General features: G+C 37.5%; 1 protein-coding gene across 8 annotated transcripts in view; it reads right to left on the bottom strand.

The window, feature by feature from the left end:
• Positions 1-12085, bottom strand: part of RNF111 (ring finger protein 111) — a 97269-nt gene that overhangs the window by 13292 nt on the left and 71892 nt on the right. For 5 of the 8 annotated variants that reach the window (XM_059180640.1, XM_059180643.1, XM_059180645.1 and 2 more), the window contains exons 6-7: positions 7091-7410; positions 3357-3615 (exon numbers count right to left, since the gene is read on the bottom strand). In XM_059180640.1, the coding sequence (XP_059036623.1) occupies positions 3357-3615; positions 7091-7410 (579 nt within the window). The remainder of the gene's footprint in view (positions 1-3356; positions 3616-7090; positions 7411-12085) is intronic. The other 3 variants (XM_059180642.1, XM_059180646.1, XM_059180648.1) reach the window with 1 other exon arrangement.

The following is a 12085-nucleotide window of genomic DNA, read 5'->3' as shown; positions in this document are numbered from 1 at the left end:
TTTCTTCCCAGAATTACCTATTCATATTCTTAGGCTACTGTTCACCTTTATCTCATTGGTATTCTTTGTATACATGGAAGGTTTGTCATAATAAGGTATAAACATTTTTGCAAATTGTCTTTTGTTAATTTTACAATATGCAAGTTTCCTGCTTTAATGAAGTCAAATGTAGAAGTTACACCTTTATAAATACATAAATCTTGCTTTCCTTTAAGATTACTGGTCACAGAGCACTACAGAGAAGACAGGAACTTTTTAGTTCCTCTGGGCAGCACTGCAAAGGTAACTCCTTTAATGCTGCTCTTCTCGCTCCCTGCGCCATGTCTTTTTTCCTGTGCTACATTAAGAAGATGAAGGGGCATATTTGCCAAGAATCTGTAATAGAAACCAGCCTTAGTAAAGATGGTTTCCCCTATTTCATTCTTTATGTTTCAAAGTGGCTGCTGAAAAGTCCCTCTGAAGAATACACGTTGCTCTTACTCTAAGAGACATGCATCTGTTTGAGGTTTAAAAATATGTTTGGGGGTGCCTGGGTGGCTCAGTGGGTTAAAACCTCTGCCTTCAGCTCAGGTCATGATCCCAGGGTCCTGGGATCAAGCCCCACACTGGGCTCTCTGCTCAGTAGGGAGCTTGCTTCCTCCTCTCTCTGCCTGCTTCTCTGCCTACTTGTGATCTCTGTCTGTCAAATGAATAAATAAAATCTTAAAAAAAAAAAAAGTTTGTCTCCTTGGATGTCAGTCCCAATTTCATTGTATCTGGAAGACCTTGGAATCAGATATGGAGGCATGGCCATTCTCTAGTTTCATGAAAGAAGAGTTTCCTTCCATTTTAATCACTTCTGATTCAGCCGGGGTGAAAGTTAGGTAATGAGGAACTCATTCAGCCATATTTTCAAAGGCTACCTTGCTAGCATGTATTTAAAGGAAGCTTTCATTAAGTTCAATATAAACTCTGAGAAAAACTTTTAAGTGATTTTTCTGAATGTCATGTTTTCAAATCCAGACTTTACTCCAAGAAAACCCAGTACTTGGTCATAAAAAAAAGAAGCCCCTACACTGTTAACTGTCTTCCTCAAATTCAGAGTATTTTTTCCAGTTTCAATTCAAAGTTTTCTATTTCTATAATCATTATATAAGAAATAATACTGACAAATATTACAAGATTTTAAAGTTTAGTTTCAGAACGCATCAATTTATTTAAGTTTAACTCTTCAGCAATCATTTTTTCAGCTTTATTGAGGTATGATTAACAAATACAATTATATATATTTGAAGTGTACAAGATGATGATTTGACATACATATACTTTGTGAAATGATTACCACAATCAGTTCATTAACACATCCATCACCTCACACTTTGTGTGTGTGTGTGTGTGTGGTGAATAGTTCAGCCATTATTATAGGTCACTGTATATTCTAAACAAAACAGGTTGCTTACCACTGTAGAAAGGTGACATTCTGCATTCCCACAGGCCATCTCCCTTCCTTCTCTATTTTATGTGTTCTTGCCAGTTAAAAAAAAAAGTTCTTGATATTGCTTCCTAAAAGTTCAACATGTCACTTTGATCTAACAATCTCAGTCCTAACAAGTTACCAAAGAGTAGACTAAAAAACTACAATGTAACCATCAACGGAGAACTGGTTTAATATACAATAGAATATCATGAGGGTATTAAGAACAGCAACCTAGATTTTTATGGCTAATATGGGAAAAAAATCTAAGATGTACTGTTAAAATTTTTTTAAAAAAGAAAAAAACTCAGAGAGAGGCAAATAATATGCTTGTTATAATCCCACTGTTTTAAAAGGACAGACAAACATACTTTTATAGGTACAAAGAAAACTTCTTGAAGGTTTTAAAAACTACAGTTGCTACCTTCAAGGTATTAAGACTAGTGGGATGTGAGGGAAGGGCTTTTAACTTCTCATTTAATGTCATTCTGCAGTTTGAACTTCTTATAATGTACACAAGTTAATAATAAAAGTAAAATGAGTTTAAATCTAAAACACTTCTTTATTAGTGCATTTAAAAAGAAGCATTTATTAGTGCATTTAAAAAGAAATGCACTCACTTATAAATTGCTTCACTGTATTATTGGGGGAGGGGGGCGAAAACCACACATTTTGAGTTCCTAATAAAAGACAATCAACTGAAGATAAATATCAACAGGTATCACAAAACAGCCTGTACAGCAGAATTTGCCTATTGGTCAATGCTTTGCAAAAACTATTCCAAAAATCTGTTTTCTAACCTATGCTTTATATCTTAAATTGTATTACTGAAAAGGTAAATGATATTATCTCCAGGTTTCACTGTACACATTCTGGGCTGACTCCAGCGTATCTGCAAGATCTAGATCTTTTAAATTCTAGGAATAAAAGAAGAAATCTAATGAGATATATAACTGAAAATTATCCTTGGCATGTAATCAGAACAAAAGCAAATGTCCTTGCCAACCTTCTAGTGTACCCCTGGTATGAATTTCCAGTGTTTTTTTCATCAAAGTATTAAGTTTCCATATGATTATTAGCTTATAATGTAACAAAGGAGTAAACATGTGTTACATAGCCTAAGAGCACTTTTCACTCGTAATACTCATAGATCTCACAGATTTCAATGTCTTCAGAAAAACCATGTCTGACTTTATTTAACTGCCTGCACCAAATGAATAGAGAAATCTTTCTGCATTTGGCCAAGCTGTCTGCATATGCCTCAGATGACCTTCAGAATTCTTGGTCAAAATTTACTTTCTTGGGGTGCCTGGGTGGCTCAGTGGATAAAGCCGCTGCCTTTGGTTCAGGTCATGATCTCAGGGTCCTGGGATGGAAACAGGAAGAGAGTCGGGCTCTCTGCTCAGCACGGAGCCTGCTTACCCCTGACTCTCTGCCTGCTTGTGATCTCTCTCTCTCTGTCAAATAAATAAATAAAATCTTTAAAAAGAAAAAAAACTTATTTTCTTGTGCCCAAGAACAACTACTAAACTTTCAAATTGTCTGTTACTCCTAAAGGATAAATCTCAATCACTTAAGGTTTCCTTTTATAGGAATCTAAGGTGCCATTCAATGTAGTCATTTCACGTATTAAAATATAAATGTTAAAACGTAAAAGAGACAAAATATAATACTTTATTTACCTGACCTTTTTAAACAACATCTGTCTTTTTTACCTTAGAAAACTGTTTTGGGAATGTGGGGTAAAGAGAGGACAAAATGGAAAAAAAATACACCCCACCCTCAGGCCAAGGAAATACTAAAAATTTTAAAATTAGGATTATTGAAAGGTTATTTCATGGAGGAATGTACAATGCTTCATTTATATGCCTCTAAGTTCTCTGCCTATTAAATTTATACTTACAAGGAGGTGGCATATAATGTCGACATGATGACAGTGAGGCTTGTGGAGGGGGCTGGGGCTGTGGCTGCGCCACCATGCTTGATCCATAACCATCTATTGATAATGGCTGACTCGGGGCAGCAGCAGCAGCCTGATGGCCAAAGATTGCAGCTCGGGAAGAAGAAACAGGGCAGCAGGGGTCAAATGCAGATGCTCCGTGAAAACCACCATTTCCATGACTTCTGATACCATTGTTGCTCAGGTCTACTGGCAATGCCTGCTGTATAAAGAGGAACTATAAATCTTTCTAAAGTTTGGTCAAAACACCATTCCATGTTATATTATAAAAGTACTCCAAGTGCAATCTAGAAAAATAGGATCTCTAAATTAAAATTTCAAAATGGTAAAATTTTTAGTATGAAGACCTATTCAGCATGAAAAAAGTACTGTGTGTGTCTTAGAATGTAAAAAATTGTAGTGATTTTATATATTTAAAATCTATAATCAGTTTTAAAAAGTCAAGCATAAGATCATGCTACAAGATGAAAAAAGTTAATATATATTATTTCAAGATCTATTTCTCTCTCATTATCTAGATCTTAGAGAAAGAAACTTTAAAATCATAGTTCCATATTCTTCTTTACCCCCAAATTTTGATTATTAATTTAGGACTACTTTGGAAAACATATAATCACACCCCTGAAAAGCTTAAGGATTCTAGGTAAAAACCTATCTGTCCTGTTTCTACATTGTATATAGCAAGCATTCAACTGAAACTCTAATAATACAGACATTACCCAAGATAAAACAAAGGGTATGTGATTATTCAAGATGAAGCATGAGCTAGCTTTGCCTCAGAACCTTTTCATTTACCAAAAAAATTAGGGAAGGTCCATTTACTAAGTTGGAAAATAAACCAAAGAGTCTAGATTCCATGTCTACTCGTCAGTAATTAAATTTATTCCCCAAATGCATTTTGAAAAGTCCTAAGTAAAACATTTCACTTCATCACAATCTACTCCAGGGCAGGTTACAAAACAGAACTGCTGCTTTGTATTCTCAAGTGATTTAAAATACAAGTCTTCACTTAATTTTCAGTATAGCTGTAATTTTTTAATATGATTAAATAATAATTAAAAATAAAATAATAATTTGATGTTATATATGAATTTATATACAAGAATTGTTCAATACTAGAAGCTGGGGAGCTGAAGATGAAAAAAGCTAGGGAAATGCATTATCAGAGGCCCAGGTCACCCAGCAGTCTTTAGAGAAACCATTATGGTCTCCATATCTCCACTGGACTCCAAGCTTGAGGGTAACAGAAACAAAAGGAACTCTGAATGCTAAAAGGGAAGGGGGATGATGGCGCAGGAGAAGTTGTGGGAAGGTGAAAAAGAACTCCTTTCTTTTTCTAGATCACCTATCTACAATCAATTAAGCAAATGTCTGGCCTCTCGGAGTCTACAAAAACAATGTATGTCCCTCAATTTGGGTAATAACGTTTAGGAACAATATTCTAAGACTGTGAATTTGTATCCCCTTCTTATTTTCCTATTTAGGCTAAGACTTGGCAAATGGACTGGATTATCAACATACTATGAAGATGAGCAAATTTCCTATCTTTTTCTCCAGTCAGTGATTAAGAACACTCCCAGACAGTGAGTAAAGTAGGGTGTGTGTCCTCCTAGAAGAAACTGAGGCTAAGGTTAAAATAAAGAATATAAAGAAAATCTAAGAAAGAGAAGTGCCTTCACAATTCCAACAGTTCACTCAATTCGTCCGCTAAAAGGAAAAGAGAGGGTAAGCAAGATCGGTGTAGAAATGACAAGTATTACTTTACAAAGATCATAAGTAATGCATAAGGCTAACTGAACTATCCTCTCAAAAGAGAAAGTTACATCAAAAGGAGCAGTAAGGGCTACAGAGCATCAAGTGACTACTGAGGCTTCTCTTATACCAGGCCTAATCTTCCCCAACCCTTTTCTGCCTACCTACAACCTGACACTAATCGTAACACATCAACACAATCACAAAATCCTCAGATCAGTTTGCTTCTCCCACTCCTCAATTTCCTGCTATGCCCACACAGGTCTCAAGTGGAGACTATATGACATTGTCTCATGAGCATGTGGCTGATTTCAGAGTCCTCCAATGTCTGTATGAGTCTCAAACTGTTTATATTGTTAAAACTTTACTCTCCGCTCTCCTACAAACCCATTATCACCACTGACTGTCTGATCCTGTTGATTTTCCTCAAGTTTTGTGTACAGTCCAAATACATCTACTTAGAGATAAGTGAATAGGTTACATTTATTTTATGTGAACAAAATGGTAAGAGAAGGAGCCTGGGTGGCTCAGTTGGCTGGGCAATTGCCTTCAGCTCAGGTTATGATCCTGGAGTCCCGGAATCAAGTCCCACATCGGGCTCCCTGCTCGGTGGGGAATCTGCTCCTCCCTCTGACCCTCCCCGCTTCTCGTGCTCTCTCTCATTCTCTCTCTCTCAAATAAATGAATAAAATCTTAAAAAAAAAAAAAGGTAAGAGATTCTACCTATAATTAACTCACTTAGGTTAAAAGAAAATGTTGCATACACACATGATCTCTCAAACCACCTGTATTACTTTATTAGTTCAACAAGAATATTCTGTAAACAAAAAGCCCACATTTTGGTAGCTCTTGAATGAATGTGGGAAAAGTCAACAGATTAACTTCTTCACCATTTTCCTATGATACTTCAAAACCCTCCCTCTTTCAGCTCATATTTCTAGTCAAAGAAAATTTTGCTTTGAAGCAGGGCCTTTCATTCAGTCCACTAAAAAGTTTATTCTTGATGCTTCCTCATTCCCAAGAAGAAGAACAGGTTTAGACGATCAGTAGACGTTAATACTTAGAACCATTAGGAGAATCGAAACACAGTCTAACATCAGGCTCTCTGCATAGCAGGGAGCCTGCTTCCTCCTCTCTCTCTCTGCCTACTTGTGATCTCTGTCTGTCAAAAAATAAATAAAATATTTAAAAAAAATTGTATTTTGTTTTTCAAAGTATGTACCTACCTAGGTTATATCACAATTTTAGAGATGACATAGCAAAAGTTAAAACAGCATGTAATACATGACCTTCATCTACTCCACATGATCACCAATACTAATTTATTTGACATTTCAAGCGCCCATCAATAATATCAACTAAATTACTTAATTATAATTTTGTTACTGATACTTCAATTCCCAATGAACTAAAAACCTCATCGGGTCCTGAGAAACTACATCACTGGTTTGCATCTGAACATCTGAACAGGCAGTTTATTTCTAGATGAGTGTAGACACAGGCAGCTCCAGAGTAAAAGGAAGAGGGTAAAAAACTAGGAAAATTTCCCAATTTCCCATGAATCAGGTTGACACTGCAATTTCAACACCATGAAATAAGATTTCAAAGATAAGATTCAACTGTATTTAACTAAAAACACCAAAAACCATTTCAGAATAAAAAACACTACCACTTCTAATTTTCTACATTCCAGACCTTCTCAGTTAGTTGTAGTAACCTAGACCATCAGAAAATCCTAGAGAATTTAGAAAAAAAAAAAAAAAAAAAGACCACTAAATTGGGCCACTTTTGCAAGGGCAACAAGAACAACTTGTTTACTATATAAAATTCAACATTAGGGTTGTTTTTCTTTTTCCTCCTGAAACAAGCACAGTTTTTGAATATTAAGAAAAAGAAAAAAGACCACCTCATAAAATTCCACATACCTGGTCGTGATAGCTGGTACCAGAACTACTGTTGGCTCCACAAGGTGCTTGTACTTGTGGAGGTCTTTCCACAGGGCAGGTAGGATCACTAAAGGAGGGAGAAACTGGGACAGGTGGGTGGGGAGTATGATGGTGGTGGTGATGATGTTGAAAATGATGGCCATGCTGCTGAAAGCAACTTGTGTGTGGATGTCCTAATGCATGGTGATTCTGTGATGACCCTCCACATGGCGAGTGCTGCGGACAGCAGGAAGGTAATCTTGGCATTGCAGGAGGGCCAGTTTCTGTTACAGCACTAGATGAAGTTCTCCTTGAGTCATCTTGAAATAAACAAAAATGCATATAACACCAAATGATCAAATATCACTATGTGAAACATAGAGACTGTGTATAATAGTCTATAATATAATAAAATAATAAATAATATAATATAATAAAAGTAAATAATTAATTGTTCAGTAAATTCAAATCTCTATAAATAAGAATGTGATAGCACCACATTCTTACTAAATCCGCCCATCACATAATTTTGGATAGTGATCTTCATTGGGATTTTTCTGAAAGCCTAAATTCCTCATGTGACTCATATTTACCATGATGGTGTTTTTTTGTAGATTTTTAAGTTTTATTTATTTAAGTAATCTCTATCCACAACACAGGGCTTGAACTCATGACCTGAGATCAAGAGTCACATGCTCTTCCAAGTAAGCCACCAGGCGTCCCTACCATGACGTTTAAATGACTCTGTCGGTTGGAACGAGCAATTCTTGATCGCAGGGTTGCGTCTGAGCCCCATGTTGAGTATAGAGATTACTTAAAAATAAAATCTTAAAAGAATATTTTATTTTTACGTAAAGTATAAAAATTAGAACAGTGGAGGGGTGCCTAGGTAGCTCAGTCAGTTAAGCATCTGTCTTTAGCTCAGGTCATGATCCCAGGGTTCTGGGACTGAGCCCCATATTGAGTTCGCTGCTCAGCAGGGAGTCAGCTGGTCCCTCTCCCTCTGACCCACCCCGTGCTCATGCCTGCTCTCTCTCTCTCTCTCACAAATAAATAAAAACTTTAAAAAAAGGAAGAGTGAAGGGCCCAGAGGCCTGTCCTTTCCCCTTCCCCGCTTCTGCACCTAATACCTGAGCCATCTCCTCAGAACGCTTAGGATTTTAGAGCACCACTATTCCAGCCCTATTTCAAGAGTAACCAAGACCAGGGATACCCTGATCCTTTTTGGCTCAAAGAACCTAGCCAATCTCTTCGGGGCTGGTATACTGATTAAAAATATTCTAGTTACTCACAAATAAATACAAAAATCCAACCCAAACTGGCTAAAATAATAAAAGGAATTACAGGCTCACATAAATGAATCTGGGTGCGGTGCTTCAGGCTCTGGTTGATAGGTCTGATTGCAGCAAACCTCCCTGTAATCTCCCTCAGTCTGCCCTCCCATACTTGTTCTATCCTGCCTTTCCTGATTCTCTTCAGGGCAAGGTCTGTGATCTAACCTTGTTAGGCAGTATTTCCATTCTAAATTTCTATATGTTGTTTTTTTTACCCCCCAAGCTCCTAGTCTGTCTTATTTGGACAAATTTCTTGTATTCTTTTGGAAGCAGAATTCAGGAATCTGTGAACTTGGATGGAAAAAAATTACTAATTTTTACTAATTTCCAACTGCCTCCTGGAGTTAATACTACCTTCTTAGCATCAGTTGAGAGGTTAAATATTATAAGTAACTTGTAACAATAACAAAAAAGTTGACAAGGTGTTTACTTTTTTTTTTTAAGCTCCCTCTTCTTTTTTTTTTAAGATTTTATTTATTTATTTGACAGACAGAGATCACAAGTAGGCAGAGAGGGAGAAATGGGGTCCCTGCTGAGCAGAGAACCTGATGCGGGGCTCGATCCCAAGACCCTGAGATCATGACCTGAGGCTTAACCCACTGAGCCACCCAGGCACCCCTCCCTCTTTTTTTTTAAGATTGATTTATTTATTTGAGTAGGGATGGGCAAAGGGAGAGGGAAGGAGAGAGAGAGAGAATTTTCTGGAGACTCCTCACTGAGCATGAAGCCTGACATGGGGTTCAATCTCACAACCCTGAGATCATGACCTCAGGAAAATCAAGAGCTGGACACTTAGCAGACTGGGCCACCCAGACACTGCAAAGTGTTTACCTTCAAAACGAAATTATAGCAGAGTCAAAGTCAGTTCTGTAATTATGTCACTTTCATTCACTTGCATTCCAATTTTCTTAAATAACCTGGACAAAGTTACAACTAGTTTATCAGGAACAGACTATGATCAACAGCCTATCTTTGCTATGCTGATTCAAACATTAATTATTTTCCATATGCTGTAATATTTGTAGCATTAACTGTTATAGTAGCATTACTTCTGGCAACATTTTCAGGGTTTTATCTCAACTTCCAGGACAAAGTGTTGCAAAAATGAGTATCATTTATTGTGTGACTTCAAAAAAATGATCAAAAATCTCTGGAACACTAAATCCATTCAGTGGGTAGACTAAATGGCCTTCATAGTTCCTTCCAGTTTAGATGCTTTAATTTTACAAATCCAACTATTTGAGGTTTATGTCCAATTCTAAAATGTAGGAGAGGGGGGCGCCTAAGTGGCTCAGTCAGTTAAGCATCTGCCTTTGGCTCAGGTCATGATGCCTGGGTCCTGAGATCCAGTTCCACACCAGGTTCCCTGCTCAGCAGGGAGTCTGCTTTTCCTTCTCCCTCTGTCCTTCCCCAGCCCTTGTGCATGCTCTCTTTTTAAAAAATAAAATAAAATAAAATGTAGGAGAGGAGTGTGTAATCAGAGCAAAAGATCTGTCACTAATAAGGCTGTGAATGAAGGAAAAGACATGATACTTCTTTGTTCAGAAAGAACTTGCCCTCTTTGTCTTCAAATATTTCTAATACAAAACAGAGTGAGAGAAGAGAACACATTACTATATTTACAGCTGAACACATATTTAAAAGGTCATATCACTAACAATATGGCCTCAAAAAGACAAGTGACCTTAGAGTTCTACTTCATAGGGTACAATTTAATCTGTTTTCCTAGAGTGCAGAACCTCTTTGTTGTTTAAACAGACTAGCAACCCAAAGTAAAGGCAACTCTATCTCCTCTTGTTCCAGAGTTACTGACCAAGGAAAACTGCCATAAATTAGAAGTGAAATACAAAGATCTGATCAAGCAAATAAAACACTTCCTTTTTATTAGAATGAGCCCAGAGTGTCCACTAAAAATGAGACAATAACAAACCTGCACCAGAAAAACTAATTCCACGGCCCAGTGACATAAGACTGGTTGAAGTACTTTCACTGCAATTCTGGAAGGATTACTGAGAAGTATTCACGCATCTATTCATTCATTTGGCAAGTCTTACACATAATAATGGCAAGGTAAAGGATCTATAAAAGACACTGGAAACTACAATGGTGAAAACGAAGTCCTGGCCTTTTTTTTTTTTTAAGTAGGCTCTGTGCTGAGCCTGGAGCTCAATGGGGGAATTGAACTCACTACCCCAAGATCAAGACCCGAGCTAAGATCAAGAGTCAGATGCTTAACAGACTAAGCCCCCCAGGCACCCCGAAAGTCCTAGCCTTTAAAATAACTTATGATGTTGGGGGGTGGGATTATGGACATTGGCGAGGGTATGTGCTTTGGTGAGTGCTCTGAAGTGTGTAAACCTGGCAATTCACAGACCTGTACCCCTGGGGATAAAAATTTATGTTTATTAAAAAAAAAATAAAAAATAACTTATGTTGTCTGCCTCTGTTGTTTTATCTTTGGCAACTAGAAACAGAACTGCACAATGTAGGTGGTTCAATAAGCCCTTGCTAATTATAAATTCACCTTGCAAGGGAAAACAGACATGCATGGAGCTAAGTGCTAAGAAGAGAAAAACTTGACCTTTAGTCCTCAAGGAGATCATCATCAAGTACAGAAACAATTTAGGATATATTAAGATTTAAGATATGTTGATTCCAGCATTAGAACAGAAGCACTGGCATGGCACCTGGGTGGCTCAGTGGGTTAAAGCCTCTGCCTTCGGCTCAGGTCATGATCCCAGGGTCCTGGGATCGAGCCCCACATCGGGCTGTCTGCTCCGCGGAGAGCCTGCTTCCTCCTCTCTCTCTTTCTGCCTACTTGTGATCTCTGTCTGTCAAATAAATAAATAAAATCTTAAAAAAAAAAAAAAAAAAAAAAGAACAGAAGCACTGGGTTCTATATAGGGCAATGCTGTGTCCCAAAGAACATTTGGCAACACCTGGAGATAAGTTTGGTTGTCACACCTGAAGGAGAAGCAGCACTACTGGTAATGCTGCTAAATATCCTACAACACACAGGGTAGCCCCCAAACAAAGAACTGTGCAGCACAAAGACAACAGTGTCAGGACTGAGAAATAAAGGAAGAGTATAGGCATAAAGGAAGAGTATAGCTCCAAGCCAGTCTTCCTAGGTTTGAATACTTGCTCCATTATCATATAACCATGGGCATATAAAATAAGAAGAGTAATACAATCTGCCTCCTAAGTTATAACATCGCCTATAAAATAAGAAGAGTAATAGAATCTGCCTCCTAAGTTATTACAAAAATCAGAGTTAATATAAATCATGGACCAATATTACAAGCTCAAAAGATGTTAGCTATTGGGACGCCTGGGTGGCTCAGTGGGTTAAGCCGCTGTCTTCGGCTCAGGTCATGATCTCAGGGTCCTGGGATCAAGTCCCGCATCGGGCTCTCTGCTCAGCAGGGAGCCTGCTTCCCTCTCTCTCTCTGCCTGCCTCTCTGACTACTTGTGATTTCTCTCTGTCAAATAAATAAATAAAATCTTTAAAAAAAAAAAAAAAAGATGTTAGCTATTATTGTCCCCTAGAACGTTAGTTCTACTAGGACAGAAAATTTATGCTTTCTGCCCAATGCCTACAACAGTACTTGATAAAAACTCAATAAAAACTGGAATAAATGAATATATAAGATATCATGCA

This window comes from Mustela lutreola, chromosome 7, assembly GCF_030435805.1.
Source record: "Mustela lutreola isolate mMusLut2 chromosome 7, mMusLut2.pri, whole genome shotgun sequence".
Taxonomy (NCBI): domain Eukaryota; kingdom Metazoa; phylum Chordata; class Mammalia; order Carnivora; family Mustelidae; genus Mustela; species Mustela lutreola.
The sequence above is the reverse complement of the archived record's forward strand: the minus strand, read 5'-3'. Positions and strand labels throughout refer to the sequence as shown.